Source organism: Crotalus tigris, unplaced genomic scaffold, assembly GCF_016545835.1.
Source record: "Crotalus tigris isolate CLP2741 ecotype Arizona unplaced genomic scaffold, ASM1654583v1 scf7180000024281.4978605, whole genome shotgun sequence".
Taxonomy (NCBI): Eukaryota; Metazoa; Chordata; class Lepidosauria; order Squamata; family Viperidae; genus Crotalus; species Crotalus tigris.
In genome coordinates this window covers 4095730-4114968 of record NW_024100453.1, presented here as the reverse complement: position 1 = coordinate 4114968, position 19239 = coordinate 4095730, and the positions used below count along the sequence as shown (strand labels likewise).

Genomic DNA, 19239 nt, shown 5'->3' with positions numbered 1-19239 from the left:
AGGTCAGCATATAACTCTGCAATAACTTCAGTGATCCTTTGCTCTGATATAGCACAATATATAGCATTTGATTTGGAAATTTAACTTACTCTTTTTATCTAGATGCCAACTTCAGGTTTCAAGGATAAATTGTATTTTCCTTTCTATTAAGGTATAGCAGTATTGACAGTTATGAGACTGCTGTTTCCAATGAAAATAAGGGGGCTAATACCAGTGACTCTCCATTAATTGCAAATGGTGGCTTCAAACCTTCTAGACCTCCCAGACCCTCTCGACCACCTCCACCCACCCCACGTAGGCCTTCAGCTCCAGTTGGTATGTGAATATCAATATGAAATGAGTTTTCAAACTCTCTTGAGTTCAGAGTTTATTTTACTTATGAATGTTGCCATGAGTTTGATCCTGACCGGCTCAACGTTGACTCAGCTTTCGATCCTTCTGAAGTTGGTAAAATGAGGACCCAGATTTTTGGGGACAATATGCTGATGTTTGTAAATTGCTCAAAGAGTGCTGTAAAACACTATGGAGCAGTATATAAGTCTAAGTGCTATTGCTATTGTCTGCCCACTGTACTATTTTATTGAAAGTGTAGCTTTCTGACTTCAGGAAAACATTCTCAAACTATGTAAAGAGAAGTTTACAATGGTAAGACATGGGTGATTAAAATTTGAAGATTTCACCATATTTATGTAATAAATTTTTCATACTGAAATGGCTTTATTTGTTTGTTTGTTTGTTCATTCATTTACATGAACCTTCCCAAACCTGGCTATGCAAATTTATATATTTATATATTCTCTGAAATCTGGGAATATTCTCTTTAAAGACTTTCAAATTTTTGTGATCAAGAGGACAAGAACTTTTATCCCGAATTGTTTGTCTTAATTTTCTGAAACTCACTCTACAGTTTCCCTGAAATGGAATTGGTTAAAATTTAACTGGGAGCTACTTTTTCAAAACAATTGATCCTTAATTTTTAATGTAGTGTTATAAATGAATTTTGATATCTAAATATTTTAAAGGGCTTTTTTACTTGACTATTCTTAATCAAAAATCTAATAATGGTACTATTATCATGTCCCATGTAGAAACCTACAGGCTTTCTCTGATGTATCAGAATAAAAGTAATCATTGCCTTCTTTCCAATCTGTATTCTCTGCAGCATATGTCAATGGCCCTTCTTCCATAGAATCAGAAGGGGCTAATAAAGAAACTGTGCCAACCGCAAGCACGTCAGCAGCAGAATCAAGTTCTGATGGAGGAACTGCAGGGACAGCTCTTCCTGCAGCAGCTCCTTTAGCTACACCACCCATATGCAGACAAGTTCAGCCAGCAACTCCCATTACACAGCCCCAACATACAGTTAGCCAAGGTCCTCTTCCACCTGGGCAAGTGTTTGATGTTATTATATTCTGTATTATAAGTATTTTTGTAGCTTAGCATCTTTTCCTCTGAAAGACAGCCCTTTCTTTCATCTCTTTCATGTCTGAAACCACCCAAAATATGGTTCGTATACTAAGAAATATAATTCTGCCACTTATAAACCAGTTTTTAAAATTCTTTATGAAATCTGATCTGATGACACAAATATCAAAATTCCTATAGCAAGGAAGTCAAACTCAATTTCATTGAGGGCCGCATCAGCATTGCGGTTGCCTTCGGGGCCGGGTGGGTGTGGCCAGGGTCAGTGCGGCCTACTGGGTAGGTGTGGATGGGGTGGGTATGGCCTGCTGGATGGGTTTGGCCAGCTCTACATCATTCGTGACAAGGGTGCCTATGGGGACCTGGACAGGAGTGGGATAGATCTGAGGGTCTCTGGCAGAAGTGGGTGGGACCAGGACAAGTGCCAAGGCATGGTGCACTGGAGGAGCCTCACTGTTCCTCTCAGGCCATGCGGGGGGGGGCTTATGGAACTAAGATTGAATATGTTTCAGCATAGATAGCCACCACAAAATTGTACATTGGTTCCCAGCTGGCCTGGGCCATGGCCAAGGCAGAGGGGCCGTTCCCTCACTGTTTCCAGGATGGCTTCACGGGCCACATGAAACCACTTTGTGGGCCGCATCTGGCCCCCAGGCCTTGTGTTTGACATGTCTGTCCTATAGCAACAAATGTTGAATGCAGCACCAAAGCAAAACAGCTGATATAAGTCCAGCTAAGCAGGTACAGTTGGATAGCTTTCTTCAATACTAATGGAAAAATATGATTTATGATTAAAATGATAGTTTCCAACATATAATTAGAAATTATTGGGTAATATGAACTAGTGTGGCTATTTTCCAAGTGGTGCAGCACCTTTAGTTCATCATAAATTCTTGTTCTCAAGTTAGTGTGATATAGTAGAGGTAAAACTGTCTAGATCTGAATGGTCTGCTTCTTATTAGAAGGATTGTAGTCCAACACTGAATTGAAAATATATTGCAGAAATATGAATAGAATGCAATGAGCAATTCATTGGAATGACAAGCAGGTTTTGTTCTGCTTTTCGCAAAATGTGATAGGTAATGAGTACTGTCAGAGCACTAAATCACAGAGAGTGATTTAGATCCTAACTGCCAAATTAAAATGGTAGTTGATCCAAAACTTTTAGCCTGCAATGTTTGCAGAATTACTGTGAGGTTAAAATGAGAAATTCCATGTTTGCCACCCTAAATGTTTGAGTTAAAAAACAGACAATGCAAACATGACAAAATACTTTTAGCTTAGGAAATTTGTGAAATTGCAAATTGTTTAAGTTTTTTTTATCAAGGATTGCATTATAGTAATAGCAGACTTACAAATGTGAAATGAAAGCAAGGCTTTGGTTTGTATAATGTCTATATATGAAGAAAATGCACTTATTATATATTGCATTTGTAGAGGGGTTAAGAAACAAACTAAAAATAAGCAACAAGGTGAAGGTATTTGAACAAATTCACATGTGACAGTTTGTGTTTTTTTCCAGGTGGGAACAAAGAGTGGATCAGCATGGCCGAGTGTACTATGTAGATCATATAGAAAAAAGAACAACATGGGATAGGCCAGAGCCTCTTCCTCCAGGGTGAGCAATTCTTAACTCATCGATTGTTTTTTACTAGGTTGATGTTGCTTTGGGAGTTAAGTGTTTTATTACTTTTGAATGTTGTTGCTGCTGTAGATTTAGAAATTTGGAACATTCCCAAGCAATTGTAAAAGAACCTGTAGGTATGACTTCAGCATTGTTAGGTTTGCCATACTACCCCTACCTTCTTTCTGGTTCAGTAGACAAGAATCAAATCTCATTTTTCATATACTAATATGTTTATTATTAAATAATTTAAAAAGAAAAGCCCTATTGTTTTTGCTATTACAAACAAAGTAGGCATACATAAATAAAGTATAGATGCTTTAATCAAATGCTGGAATTGAAAAACAGAATGGTATAGTGATAGAATTAAAGATAAATTAATCTTTCCTCACTGTTCAAGTAAAATTGAAGAATTATTTTGCTTGACCCATTTTATTTGTTTGTTTGTGTGTAGATTTATATCCTGGCTTTCATTCAGGACCCCCAAGTGACAAACATAAAGCTCCCTGTGTGTGTGTGTGTGTGTGTGTGTGTGTGTCCCCTTTATACTGCATGCGTTCTCCGTTTTCTTTCTTCCTTTCTCTGTTTGCTATGTTCTTGGAGGTCTGTGCTGCTTTCATTTAAATATATCATCCTTGTTCTTTAGTTGGGAGCGCCGAGTAGACAACATGGGACGGATTTATTATGTTGACCATTTCACCAGAACAACCACTTGGCAACGACCAACTCTAGAATCTGTCCGTAATTATGAGCAATGGCAACTTCAGCGTAGCCAGCTTCAAGGAGCTATGCAGCAATTTAACCAGAGGTTCATATATGGGGTGAGAACACTGAAGAATGGTTAGCAAATCTAACAGATACATTAGCACAACCCCATCTAATGAAACTTAAGAATTGAGAGAACACTATATTAATTTCTAGTGAGACTCCATTAAGTTTCCAAAAACAGAGCAGTACAATACAATTTAAATGTAATTTGCTTGATATACATAGAAATTACTGTTTTTCCTTCTTTTACAGTTTTGAAAATTACTTCTGCTTACAATATTATTTTGAATAATGCTTTACTTCAGAGAATTATGACTTAGACATTTCAGACTGTTTTATGCCTTTCTTGGAACAAAACAACTAATATTTAGCCCAGTATATAGATTATGAGCATAATTTATTCAAGAAAGAGACTTACATTGGCAATATTTCATTGCATTTGCAGAATTTCACCAGAATTCAAGTCTTGTTTTGTAAAGTATCCCTTAAATCTTAAACCCTAGCACTTATATTGTATTAATTTTGTTTATAAAGACAGCTAAAGATTGCCTTGATAAATTTCTTATTTCCTGCTAGAAAATCTTAGCCAGCATTGGGCCTTTTAATTCTTAATTAACACAGCCTCTAAACTTATGGTCTTGAAAGAGAAATCTTGCTTTAAAATGATATATGTATAGCACTAGGACAGTTTAATTAGTGGTTATTAAGATGTGCCTTCTTGTGATTGTAGAATCAAGACTTTACACAGAATAAAGAATTTGATCCTCTTGGTCCCTTGCCACATGGGTGGGGTAAGATATTTTTAAGTTCTAGTTTCTAGTATCACTTATTTGGAATTTATTCTTACTTGTTTTATTTAGTAATCACCAGGATTATTTTTTTCTTATCTGACATTCATGACCCCAAAGTTTACATGCCTTGGCACTTAGATTCATAAGCCATACAAAAAAAAAATATTTATGGAGTTAATGCATAATGTCAGTTTTATTTTTACTATTTTGCATGCAGAACTGCATATTTTTTAAAAATCTGGAATCAGGATTTGACTTTTGTTTCTTAAGAGATAAACAATGAGCAGAATATTTTCTGCTGAAGGGGCATTACACATAAAAAAATGAGGCCTATTTTTTTTCTGAGAGTAGATTTACTCTTTGTTGTTCTTCAGTGATATCTTATAAAAAGGGATTAAGCTTGTAGATCAATTTAAATACTTCACCTATATAACTATTACAAAAGATCAGATTTTCAAGTAAAGTGTTTAAGATTAAAACCAACAAGTAATTTCAGACCTGCCATAATGCATTTGGGTGGTGTCAAAATAAATGCTTTCTCAATGAGATTTTCCATACTTGCAATTCCTTACATCCTCTGAAAGGTTCCATTTGAACAAGTTCATCTGTTCATTATCTCCCAATTTCATCTCCTATTTCACATTCTAAGCTTTTCCTTAGAGGGCCCTTCCTTAGAGGGGAGGGGCATCCAGATTGGTATAGTGCATAACTGGGGTAAGATATTTTCCATGAACAAACATGCCCACATAAATATTACTTAGGTATGACTTATATCAAAACTAACAATGTATTATTTTATTTTCTCAGAAAAGAGAACAGACAGCAATGGCAGAGTATATTTTGTCAATCATAATACTCGCATCACACAGTGGGAAGATCCCAGGAGTCAGGGGTAAGATCCAGCATTGTTCAATCATGTTCCAAAAAGTATGATTTTTTTTCCCCTTACAAGCAGGGAAAGAAACATTGAGTATTAAAACAGTGATCTCCAAGCATTCCAGCTTGGTGGCCCAGCCCCCGGGGGGGGGGGGAGAGATGTGAGTGGTAGGTACGTACACACAACCCCATTTGTGCAAACAGCGTGTGTGCATGAAGCTCCACTTGCACAAGCAGAGGGCACTTGAGTGGAGAGCACTTGTGCTCATGCACAAAGCTCCACTTGTGCGAGCACTCTCCCTCGATGAGTGGAACTTAACATATGCGTCCTTGCCCATCTCTACCATAGCCCAGTTTCGAACAGGCTGCAGCCTGGGGATTGGGGAGCCCTATACTAAAAGATTTGTAATTCATAAAGGTATGGAAAACCTTTTAACTTAGATTGTTTCTTACTAAAACAAGCAGCTGTACTGCAATAATAACTGAAAAATGCACATGCATTGAGTAAAGCGAAGGTATCACATTTGCCTCTTTGGATCCTCTTTGGACCCTGTGTAAAATATTACAAAGTTTAAATGTTAATATTCTGTTAAGATGCTGTATAATTGCATGTGACATACAGAATGCTTGCAGCATCAGTGTTTGAAGTATGAGTTCAAAGAATGATTATTTGTCTTGTCCATTTTGTTGAATATTTAAATGGTAAAAATGAAAAACAGCATGAAATTTAAGTTGTAACAAGTGTCTACTACCTTATGAAATGTTCACATGTCAAGACATATTTTGAGTTTAACAAATCTTTACAAGAAAGAATGGCAAAGACAAACCAGCTGTAAGGAAAACAGTGTTATTTGTTCTCTTTGATAATCTAATAAGGAAACATTGATCACTGAGCAGGAATAGCAGGATTTTTTTAATGTTCTCTTAATAAATGTCTCTTCCCCTCCTTTTAATGACGTAGTCCTTTTGAGTGGCTGGTAAATGGTAGTGGACAATTAAAATTCTGCTCAAATAATTGCTAGTTTGGATTTAAGATGCAGATATGATTTGCATAGTCTATCAGTTTTGTAACATGCAGTTCATATCTTTTGTATCTGTTTTTATAGTCAATTAAATGAAAAACCTTTACCAGAGGGCTGGGAAATGAGATTCACTGTGGATGGAATTCCATATTTTGTGGATCACAACAGAAGGACAACAACATATATCGATCCTCGTACTGGAAAGTCTGCTTTGTATGTTTTTTCCTCCTAAAATACCAGTAGTGTTTAGGTAGCCTGTAAAAAGGGGCAGGGTTAACACAAAAGTGGTTGGGTCATCTTTCATATTAACTAAATTACATTGCTACTTTCTGACAAAATATTATTTGATAATATTGATTAATATGCCAGTCTGAATATAGTGCTTTTATTCTTCTAAGTACCCTTCATTCTCAAGGCAGGTCAAATGTATTTCTGCTTTTGCACAAATTTCTAAAACAAAACAAGATAATGCGTAAAGGGCATTATTTTTCAGTGTTTAATGTGAACACTGTTTAATGTAAATGCTACACTGCTAAATCCATTTAAAATTAAAAGGGGGGTGACACTGAAGATTAGAGATATTGGCAAATATATTTTTCTGTCCTTTTGTTTTATCATTTGTGCTTATTCTCCTTGCTTTCAGTAAAATTAGAATGGAAAGAAGACTTCCAATTTATCTTTCTTCATCACCTTCTTCCCCTCCACTTTTTTGGATCTTTCGGTTTAATTTGCACTTGCTGGTTGTATGTTAGGAACACCTGAAATAGCAACAATCAGTTGAAATGAGAGAAAAGGAACGGATGAAGTAGACCAGGGTTTCTCAACCTTGGCAATTTGCAGATGTGTCGGCTTCAACTCCCAGAATTCTGAGTGATGAAATCCATACATTTCCAAGCTACCAAGACTAAGAAACACTGAAATTTCTTTATTCTGGTTCTGATGCCAGGATGAAAGCTCTCCTTTTCTGGGATAAACTGACTTCCCATGGATCATCAGGACCTTTTTTTTTTAAGTGTTATCAGGGAGGAAACAAGATGCCCCTTGACTTCTTTTACAGTTGGGCAGTGCTCCCTAGGCTCCCTGGGAAGACTGATAAAAAGGAACAAGAGTTAAGAATCAAGCTTAGCTGGAAGATTACTTAAAAGACAGGAGGCAGGAAATAGATGACTGGCTGAGAAAACAAGTTAAGCTACTTTCAACTCTTTGTGAAATAGTCCTTCTATTTCCAAGGTTTATATTTAACACAAGATAGGAAATTGCTGTTTTAAGTAATGGTTTTTTATGGAGAAATATTTTTATTGTGAGGAGGGATTTTATTTTATTTTATTTATTATTTTATCAATCAGTCAAATTTAGTTGGTGCCCACCTCGCAGTTCAGACTACTCTGAGCAGCTTACATCCAGATAAAACAAACATTCAAAGATTATAAATATAAAAAAATGGATTAAAATTACAAAAATTAAAATAAGCTAAAAAACAAGAGTTTGAAGGGCAGAGATGAGTTGCCTTCTCTGTTAGTGTACCAACCACCTCTAGCCAGCTTCTCTTTCAGGACAACATGCCAGTTGGCATAGCCAGGTTTTAAGGCTTTTTCTGAAGTCTAAAAGAGAGGAAGCAGATCTTATGTCCTGGAGCCCTGGAAGAAAAGGCTCTTCTCCTGGATCCCACCAGCCAGAATTTCTTGGCTGATGAGATCCGCAGTAGGCTGTTTCTGCCAGCACAAGTGGGGTGGGCCAATTCGATTGGGGAAAGATGGTATGCATTCTGATAGCATATTTTTCTGTTCAACTTTACTTAGTTATTTAGGCTTAATTGAATATACATTTGTGCTCAATCAGTGTCACCTTGCTTTTTGTTTCCAGAGACAATGGACCTCAAATAGCCTATGTTCGTGATTTCAAAGCAAAGGTCCAATATTTCCGATTTTGGTGTCAGGTGAGAGATACTTCCCTTTGGAAATGTAATCATGAAACTCTTGCTATCATCTGCAAAACATTTAACCTTGCCTGAAATCATGCAATTTGTTACGCCATATTGTGATTTGTGTAAGTTAGCATGTTATAAAACGTGGTTTATGAGTGAGTATTCCTTTTAATTCAGTCATTATGACTTATTCAAAAATCATGATTAAGCAAATCAGAGCTTATAATTGTCTCTTACTCTGAACAGAGTAAAAAATATTCATATAATGCTTTCAAGCCCTACAACTAGGTTTCTATGTCTTCGATTTTCTGAAGCTGATGTATATTAAAACAGCTCCACAAACATTAGGGTTGAAGGGGGGGGGAAGAGTTGGGTTCTTCTCACTCTGCAATGATTTTTCATTTTTAAAAATTGTCTTGATCTGTAATGCCATGCAGACCCGAAACAAACGAACCGCTCCTTCCTGCCCCATAACATTTGTTGGTGACTCATTAAAGTAGCCTGTTGGTCACTATTAAAACAGCCTTGTCTTTTTCTGGGTTTGTAGAGTTGCTATGAAGAGGCATCCATATTTGGCAATCAGTTTTGAAGTATTCACAGTGCTAATTACTCCTGAATTTATTAATATTATAAAAATAGAATAGAATAGAATAACTTTATTGTTACTTTGAATGTACACTAATCGGCATACATTAAAATGAAATTTCATTGCATACAGCTCTCAAAGGGTCACCACCTCCGATATACACTACATAAATATGACAAAAATAAATAAATACAAAATTATGCATATACGCACATATATGACACAGAGAAAACAACAGTCTAGTTTGGGTTATGTAAACATGTGCATTGCGAGAAAAACAAAATCTTGCGAGTTTACCAGACAGATGGCATAGGGAACAAAGCTATTACAGAATCGGATAGTCCTGCTAGAAATACTTCAAAACCTCGTCCCAGAGAGGACCAACAGAAACAAAAATACCAACATAATTAACATTTATATTTGATTATAAAAGTATGCTAATGGGGAAATTACAAAATTTGCATATCACCTTTTTCCAAAATATTGCACAGTAATACTTTGTTTTCAGATCATTTGACCATGAAGATAGCATTGTTTCTTTATAGTGAGTTCACCATTTGTCCTTTGTATTATAAATTTGCTTTGTTGGAGAGTAACCCTTATGCATGAAGATATATTTCTTCTGTGACTCTGTAGACCAACTTGCCACATCTTTCCCTGCACATATAAATTATAATTTTGTTTACAATTAAGATTTTCTTGATTGTAAACAATCAAGTATTGTTTTACTTGACTTTTCATATATCAGACATTGCCTGTATCCGTATTTTATCAGATGTGCTACATGAATACAAAATAAATGCAAGAAGCTTTCTTGTTTTGTAATAAGAAAATTGTTGGGTATGAACATAAAGTGCCTCCTATTCAGGATAAGTAATTTGTCCACAGTTCCTGCCGAGAGTGTTTGAGAGAGTGCTGAGAGTACAATATGTTTGTAATTATGATTATCTAATATGTGTGTTTTTCAAATGTATTCTTACATTTCAGCAACTGTCTATGCCCCAGCATATAAAAATAACAGTGAGCAGGAAAACACTGTTTGAAGATTCATTTCAGCAGGTAAATAAGCTGAAATTTTAAAACTAAGTAGTATATTTTTTTTCTAAAATTATTTGATTAGCATTTTTTCTAATTTCAGCTTGTGTCTCTGCCTTACATGTGCTTTAATCTGAATAGCTATGTAAATAACTACTAACATTCTAAGTAACGTTCAATTTTTTTCCTGTGAAGATAATGAGCCTTAGTGCTGTGGATCTACGAAGACGCTTGTGGGTCATTTTCCCAGGAGAAGAAGGCTTAGACTATGGAGGTGTTGCACGGTAGGTATGACTTAATTCATAAAACAAACCCATAAAGCTGTAAAATTATGCTGTAGAACAGTGTTTCCCAAACTTGACAATTTTAAGGCATGAGGACTTCAACTTCCAGAATTCCACAGCCAGCAACGCTGGCTGTGGAATTCTGGGAGTTCAAGTCCACATGCCTTAAAATTGTCAAGTTTGGGAAACACTGCTGTAGAAAGTTGTTTAAGAAATCTGAGGTTTTACTTTTTTCATTATTGCCCCACTATGTTAAAAGGCTTTTTTTAATGCCCTCTGTAAAATATAGGTGAAGTATATACAGTGAGGTTCAAATGTAGTTATATTTTCTATAAATTAAAAACAAATTTGAGAACAGTTGGAATTGTTGCTAATTTAAAAAGCTGCTAGCATGCAAACGTTTATTTCAGTGCAGTATTCATCCATAGTTCTCTATGTACTGCGCATTCAAGCATCCTTGCCTATTCCTCAGATCATAAAAGATTTCTTGTACAGCCAAATACATAAGAATATTACCTATTTGTATGAACTTCAATCTCGGAACTAAACACCTTGAAAAATCAACATCAGGAATGTGATTTTGTAAACTAAAATATGTTAGATATTATACAACAATTTGGATAGCGGTAATTTTGCTCAATACTCTTAAGCAGTACAGTTCTTAATAGAAATACATGGAGATTTCAAGAGTAGTGATTGGCTTATAAAAATAAAACTTTGTGTTGTCATAGAAATAAATACAATAAAAAGAATTTGTCAGGCCCGAAAGACCTGGACCACATGTTGAAATTCCAGTTAAATTGATTTATTATGTATGCCTGTGTATAGGAATCTAAGCACTGGATAAGGTTCAACAGAATTCAAGAGGGGTTGAATTTAGTCCATTTGTGACTATATAGAGACTCTAGGTTGATTCTTATTTTGACTCTGCCCTTAGTTTCTGCCATTCCTTCTCCTACAAATTTCATCCAAAAGCTGAACATTGTAAATTATTTGTTATTGATGTCTGACGTGCAGGTAGACATCACTGAATAACTCTAAAGTTTCTTTGTTATAAACTTGTGTGAGGTTGTCTAGCAGATGCGATATTTGTTGAAATTCATGGCACAGATGTAAAAACAAAGGCATATTTCAAACTTGTTAGTTTTTTTAGGTATTAACACCAAAGAAATGTATACACATTGTCTTGAATTTTATGTTTGTTGTGTGTGTATGTGTGTTTTTTTTTTCTGGTGTTGACTGTGAGTTCTTTATGTGGTTTCAGGGAATGGTTCTTTCTATTGTCGCATGAAGTGCTGAATCCAATGTATTGCCTGTTTGAATATGCAGGGAAGGATAACTACTGCCTACAGATAAACCCAGCTTCTTACATCAATCCAGATCATCTGAAATACTTCCGCTTTATTGGTAGATTTATTGCTATGGTGAGTTCAGTGCATGGAATAATACTCATAACACATTTAAAATATTATAAAAACCACATAGCAAATCTGAAAACAGTTAATTCTAGAAGACAAGAATTTCTGTCCATTTTCTTACTTTTAAAATAGGAAGCAAACCTTATGTAAATATATAATTGGATATTACCAAATTGATATCCTTGACAGCAGTGATCTTTCTTGTATTCTATCCAGTGTTTTATATTTGAATGCTCAATATAGTTAAAAGCCTGCCAAGCTTTTAATTTTGCTATTCCTCTTAATACCTGGTAAGAAGAAAACATTGCCTTGATAAAAATATATCATATATCTTGAATAAGAGTGCTATTAGAATAATCCTTTTTTCTGAATTTATTCTGAAATGTTGTAAAAAATTGAAGTTATTTTAGGCTGCCATATGTTTTGTTAAAATAGGCTATCTACATGAAATTGTAGAGATGTTTTCAGTACTTTATAATTAAATGTATCTAAATTATATTGAATTGCATGTTCTAATAACTTGCAAATAAAAGTTAAATTATTCAGCATTGTTCACTGGGTTATATAGAGCAGATCATAAACTACCTGTGTACAAGTTTCAAATCAAGTTACAGCAGAAGAACAAAGTCAACCAGTTTCCACAATATGATCTTACGCTTTTAGCATTCATTGTCAAGGAAAACATACAGAATCTCTTTGACATCTTGACTTCATTAATTGGAAAATAGAAGAATTATTCAATGAGATGTTAGGATAATATGAAAACACTGCTAAAGGGGGGGGGAACAAACGAAAGAAAATTGAGACTATCATTGTAGCATATATTCTATTGTGGGATTCCTTTCGTGAAATTTTCTTGCAAAGTGATAGGAATAGCATAGATTTCAAATCAGATAAGCAGAGTGCAACGAATATAAGATAAGTAATACTTTCTATCCTTTTCAGGCATTATTCCATGGAAAATTTATAGACACAGGGTTCTCCCTACCTTTCTATAAACGTATCCTCAACAAGCCAGTTGGATTAAAAGATTTGGAATCTGTAGATCCTGAGTTCTATAATTCCCTCATCTGGGTTAAGTGAGTTTATTTCCACTTTTTGAATATTAACTTTATCCAAATAAATGTCTACAAATTAGACCAAATTAGTAAATATTTAAGTCTCACTGAAAAGTTACTTTGCTATTCATATTTGAATTTACATTTTAATGAAATATTTATTAATTTTTTATTAATATTCAATTTATGTAGCCATCCATCTCACATGTGACCCTGGGTGGCTCACTAGCTATATACCTCCATGGGATTCCCAGGCCTAATTATAGAACCATGTCTTTGGGGTCCTCCAAAAGGCAAATAATATATGAAGTTCAAGTATTTAGAGAGATTGATATTTCTAATTTTGATAGCCTGTAGATTTTTAAATAAGACGATAAGTTGTAAAACAGGATACGCCATTCTGTGCCAAATAAAGCCTCAACATTTTTTTGGGGGGGGGGTCTTTTGTGACAGTGTATCATTGATTTCATAGTTTGAAAGATTTAGGGGTTAGATGCATTGACCCTCCATTGGGCTCAACACAACTGGTTTCTATTTTTTTTTTTTAATTAACCTTGTCAAAATGTTGACTCCATTAACTGTTGTAATGGCATTATGCCAGTGTCACTCCACTGGTAACTTTCAGAGAATAATATAAAAAGGAAGCATGGCTGACAGCTTCAGAAAAAGAGTGCTGATTTTAAAAGCTATGAACTATATTCTTAAGCCTGATATTGTTTATTGTCAGACTATCCATAGTAAAAAATATTTTAGTAATTAATCACACTATACGATATTGACTTTGTAGGGAAAACAATATTGAAGAATGCGGCCTAGAAATGTATTTCTCAGTTGATAAAGAAATTCTAGGTGAAATAAAGAGCCATGACTTGAAACTCAATGGTAGCAACATCCTTGTTACCGAAGAAAACAAAGAAGAATATATTAAGTAAGTTCAAAATTATTTTAAGTATTTTTAACCATAATTTTTATTGGATTCAAGTTGCTATTCTCTGATTAGGTCTCTTTTCATTCATACATACAACTTGGACAGAGTAAAACTACTGCTGGGCAGGGGGGAGAAGGAGATTTTTTCATCAATTTCATTTTTCTCCTCCATGCTATTCTGCAGCGTTATTATGGAGAACTTCTGTCTTTAAACTACAATTTCCATCAACCATCACCATTGGCCATGCTATCTGGAATTGTAGAACTGTAGTTGGCCATTTCTAGAGCACCACAAGTTTCCCACTCTTGCTTCAGAGCCCTGATCAGCTAATTTGTGAGAGAAAGTGAGCCAAGCTTCCTGTATTCTTAGATTACATTTCCATATGTGTGAGTGTCCAAGGGCTGTGTGTGTAATGCAGTTTGCCCATATGTGCCTTAATCTTCTTGTCCAAATTGCAATTCACTAGAACTGTATAACTGAATATAGCAGACCATGTGTCCTGGTTGAAGTGCACAAGGCTGGAAGTTAATCGTGTCTTTTTGCTATGGTGGTAACACTTCAGCTATATGTTCTGCAAGATTTTATGTTCCTTTGTTCTTCTGTGCTACCTTTTCAAACAGTGAATGACTTCAGTATTTCAAATTCCTATAATTTTTCATTAATTAATATTATAATTCATCTGAATCAAGGTGCACTGGCTGTTGTCATATGAGTGTATATTTTCTTTTCAAGGCTGGTAGCAGAATGGAGGCTTTCCCGGGGTGTTGAAGAGCAGACACAAGCTTTCTTTGAAGGATTCAATGAGATTCTATCACAGCAGTACTTACAATACTTTGATGCCAAAGAACTGGAGGTAGACCTTTAAATCTATAATTTGGACGAAAACTTCTGTTCAAGGGAACTGATGAATTGAGGGACAGTTTATTTATTTATTAAATTTATATGCCACCCATCTCACTATCCAAAGTGATTCTGGACAGCTATTGTTGCTACTGTTAAAGGCTACTGTATTTTAATCTTATGGGCTACCAAATTTTAGCAAAAGTTTTAGTTACCTTATTACTGCTGGAATGGGGAAAGTATAAGACAACTATTGCAATTAGTTTTAACCAGACAAGATGCAGATTCACTGCCATCGCTTTTATTCTCCCATCTCTCAAAAGCAGTTTGAAGCTAATCCATCTACCTTGAAAAGGACACAATGATTTCTCCCCTGTTTACCAGCTATACAGTGTAAAAATAGCTTTCAAAAATTTCTTCTGATTTATTCCTCACATCCATGGTTTTATTTTGTATTGCGTGGCTGGCTGCCAGATAATTTCTTAAATAAATAGAATAGCTGAAAAGCCATTTAAGTAGTACTTTTTTTTTTTTTGCATGTTTTCCTTTTTAAGTACTGTAATAGCAAATTGGATAGACCTTTAGTGGCTGAAAGTTAGAGGGGGAAGGAAAAGACTGAGTTAACCTGAGACAGGGCAGTGCAGAAATCGTCATCATTGTGAAATCTACCTTGCCTCTAGGCTCTCCAGAGCTTCCCCACTTTAAGGAAGAACTAGTATTAAAAGTCACTTGGAATGAACTGCAGCAGAGCTGGAAATAAATAGATTTGGCTGTATGAGATTTGATCCATAAACAGCATAAGACTCTTTGTTTTGCAGCCTCTTTTCATTTGCGAAAAGAGTTGGCTTAAAACTGTCACCGTGGCTTAAGTGATGTTTTCCCTTGCATTGCAAATCATGGAAAATAAATATGTTATTCAGGTGTTCACTTGTGTTGTGCTTCTCCACCCTCTTCCTCCCCCCCCCCCCCAGGTACTTTTATGTGGAATGCAAGAGATTGACCTGACTGATTGGCAAAGACATACGATCTACCGGCATTATACCAGGACAAGCAAGCAAATAGTGTGGTTTTGGCAGGTTTGTAATGCTTCAATACACATCATTTATCTATGCTGTCTGTCTGTCTATCTATTTATCTATCCTGCTTTATTATTTTTATAAATAATTCATGGTGGCAAACATTCCCCGTACTTCCTCCTCCTATTTTCCCAATAACCCTGTGATGTGTTCATTCCTAAGGCGGGACTAGAACTTAGTTTCTCAGTTTCTGATGTGATAATTTTACTGATGGCTATACTGAGAAAGTAAAACCCATTTCAAATGAATTTTTGAATAATATTCCTCTTAAGCTAAATTATATTGTCTTTACTATTTCCAGATATGAAGGCAAGATTGTCTTTTGAAACAATATTTTTATATTCTTTTATTATGCCATAAATTTAAGATCATGTTATCTGAACATCAGGTAATATGTTTATTCAGACAAACATTTCAAATTTTCTTAGGGTCTAATAATTTTGCTAGTTCTTTTCCTACTGTTCCATTACCAAAAAGTAAAATATCAAAGTGAAAATTTATACAGATGCAACTTTTTCATCTAAATAAAAATATAGTATTTTCTTTTTTAAAATTTTGAATTTTTATACATTTTTGCCTCAGTCTTGATTCCTGACAAATACATGGATAAGTCCTTATAGCATTTTTTGGGAGTGGTTTACCATCGCTGCCTTCTTAACACTAAGCGAGAATGACTGGCCCACAGTCACCCAGTGGCTTCTTTCCTAGGGCAGAACTAGAACTCATGAACTCCTAGTTTTTAGCTCAGTGCCTTTAAGTGCTACTCCTAACTAGATCTCAAATTTTAGATCATAATGAAATTATAAAAATATTTAATACTTCAATGTAAATGTTTCAGCTTATAGAGGCTGCAAATGTATTAAAAATAATTTGTTGATTTAAGACAGCTATGGCTGTCAACACTTTGTGAATTGGCAGTAGATATTGCAAATTGTTTTAAATGATCTATTTTATTTCAGTTTGTGAAGGAAATAGATAATGAGAAGAGAATGAGATTACTACAGTTTGTTACTGGAACATGTCGATTGCCAGTTGGAGGATTTTCTGACCTCATGGGTAAGCAAAATTATGTGAGCTGGATTAGCATACTTTGGGCATAAGCTCAAGTCATTGGGCATTCATATATGAATTTGGAAACATTAACATCTGTTTACCAGCTTCCTTTTCACAGGTAATAGCTTAACTAATTATCTTGGACAAGAAATGAGCTCCCAGTATAATCATTTTTAAAGTGGGGTACATTGCACATGGTTCATGGATAATAGAGGTGTGAATGAAATGAAAAAATAAGTTTTGCTTCAATTCAAATAGCGCATGCTGGAAATTCTGTTTCATATTAGCCACAGTAAGGGCAAAATAAAATCCAGAATGATTTACCTATTCTAGATTCAGATAAACCAAACCCTGAAACAGTTGTGGATATTCTGACTATATAAAACAGTGGGATTCGGACTTGGAAGAATCTTCTATTTAGATGACTATTAAATTGGAGCAATAAGTTTTCTGTATTTATTGGCCACTTTAGACTGTACCTAACATGCTGTCTCGTCACTGGGAACTTCCCTCCATGGTCATTTTGGCTTGAGCTGTAGATGAGACTGGACAGCTGCCTGCCACAGCGACAACTGCTTATATTATCAACCAGGCTATTTTTGTACCCAAATTTAGCACTGTTTGGGAAGAGTGCTAGATCTGTGTTGAGAAATAGCCTGACTGATCACAAGGCTGGTGCATTTCAGTATCTGCAGTCTGTCAGTTGGGCAAATTATCAATCTCCCATTAAGGAAGCTACACACATTCATTCATATGAAGTTCAGCTTCCCCACACAAATCTTTACAAAACCACCAACCTGGCCCAGATAGAAATTGGATACTCCATTCACAAGAAGCAATATCCAGGTAAAATAGAACACAAAGTATTTTTTAATATGTAGATAAGGCACATTCTGAATTCTGTCCAGGGCAAAACATCTAAAATGTATGTCATTCTATGCAAGGAATGGGTTGTGAAAGAATATTGTGCACATCTTCAAAGGGTAAGTTTTACAGTATTGTTGAACAATGGCATACCTTACTTTAATGGGGAAAGTATTTTTATTTTACTTGAGCTTCTTAAGGATTGATTCTAAGGATGGTTATTTTTAAGCCTTGATAATTCTGGCAACTTAACAGATAATTTCTGCCTCTTCCTCTTCTGTTATTGCAAAAGAAAGGTTGGGATTTCTCCAGAACAAAGTGCTGAGTATTGTAGGAGAAATAGGAATAGGAAAAAGTATTTACCCTGCCTTATTCTGTATCTTTGCATCATTTCACTCTTTGTTGGCAGTAAAATAACTGAATAAAATCCCATTTCTTCAGCATTTTGAAGAAACATACTTCCTTCAAGTATATACCCTTGTACTATTGGAGGCATGGTTGTTTATGATGCAGAATGAATCACTTTAGAAATATTAGAAGACTGTACTGATCTATTGTGGTTGTGCAGTGCTTCTAAAACATCCAGAAACATGAATACAACATCTGTCTATGGCTCATTAAAGCATCCAGAACTGTTTCTGGATCCCAACCATTGCACATGTATATGGCTCATATTATTTTGTAATTAAATTGACCTTTATCATAATTAATGGTAACTCTCTATGTTTCCTTATGCAACTCAAAATACTATTTGGTTAGCCAGCCTAATGATGTATAGAAGTTGGTATGTTCTACCTTTGTTCTTTACAAACTTCTACAAAGTCTTTGCATGAGGGATCTGGTACTCCCATGCAGACACAATATGCAGAGTTACTGTTAAGCAAACTCCATATGTAAAGGAGATGACCTTGATATGAAAAGCCAAAAAGGATTTTAACACGCTATTATATAGCCCAAATACTGAAGAAAACATGGGAAAGAAACTTAGAATAACTCACTTTGACTAGGAGGGAGAGAAATTTTAAAAAGGTCATGTTCAGGTTTGGTGGCTGATGTTCCAAAAAATTGGCACTATCACAGAGAAGGCCCTCCTATGATCCACTAAGATTTTACTATCTGAGGAAACAAGACCTTGAACAGGCATTCACTCAATGATCTGATAAAAATGGGGGAAAACATTTTGGAGAAGCAGTCCCTAATTCAAGTTTGGAGACCACTGTAAAAGGCTTTATAAATGACAAACAGAACTTTCAGTTGGACCAAGGAGATTACCAGCAATTAGTTTAGTGACCAAGGGTATTATACTTCAGTGGTAGGCTTGACTACCAATAGTCTGGCTGTCGCATTCTTACCTGTTGCAGCTTCTGAGTCATCTTTAGATGTAGCCCTATGTAATGTGTGTTACAGTAGTTGAATTGCATGCTGATGGATATAGATCACTGTCACCAAGACTCCCTGGTTTGTGGAACTGGAAATGAATTTCAGGTGCTATGTAAGTCAACACAAATGGAAGAACTTTACATGGAATTGTTTTAATACATTGTCCATGATGGCACAGCTATTTATCAGAAATTAATATGACTACCACTTAATAGTGAAACAAGCACAAAAGATCTTACTACTTACTTCTTAACAAAAAATATCTGATCCTCAGCAGCTTTGATTTTTAC

General features: G+C 35.3%; 1 protein-coding gene across 4 annotated transcripts in view; it reads left to right on the top strand.

Annotated features, from left to right (window-relative positions):
- The window catches only part of ITCH (itchy E3 ubiquitin protein ligase), a 73820-nt gene that overhangs the window by 51096 nt on the left and 3485 nt on the right, over positions 1-19239 (top strand). For all 4 annotated transcript variants that reach the window (XM_039323731.1, XM_039323732.1, XM_039323729.1 and 1 more), the window contains 16 exons: positions 152-315; positions 1163-1388; positions 2945-3040; positions 3693-3867; positions 4545-4605; positions 5413-5497; positions 6588-6716; positions 8367-8439; positions 10001-10072; positions 10244-10332; positions 11597-11756; positions 12696-12829; positions 13596-13736; positions 14469-14589; positions 15548-15652; positions 16612-16708. In XM_039323731.1, coding sequence (XP_039179665.1) covers positions 152-315; positions 1163-1388; positions 2945-3040; positions 3693-3867; positions 4545-4605; positions 5413-5497; positions 6588-6716; positions 8367-8439; positions 10001-10072; positions 10244-10332; positions 11597-11756; positions 12696-12829; positions 13596-13736; positions 14469-14589; positions 15548-15652; positions 16612-16708 — 1928 coding nt within the window. The remainder of the gene's footprint in view (positions 1-151; positions 316-1162; positions 1389-2944; positions 3041-3692; positions 3868-4544; positions 4606-5412; positions 5498-6587; positions 6717-8366; positions 8440-10000; positions 10073-10243; positions 10333-11596; positions 11757-12695; positions 12830-13595; positions 13737-14468; positions 14590-15547; positions 15653-16611; positions 16709-19239) is intronic.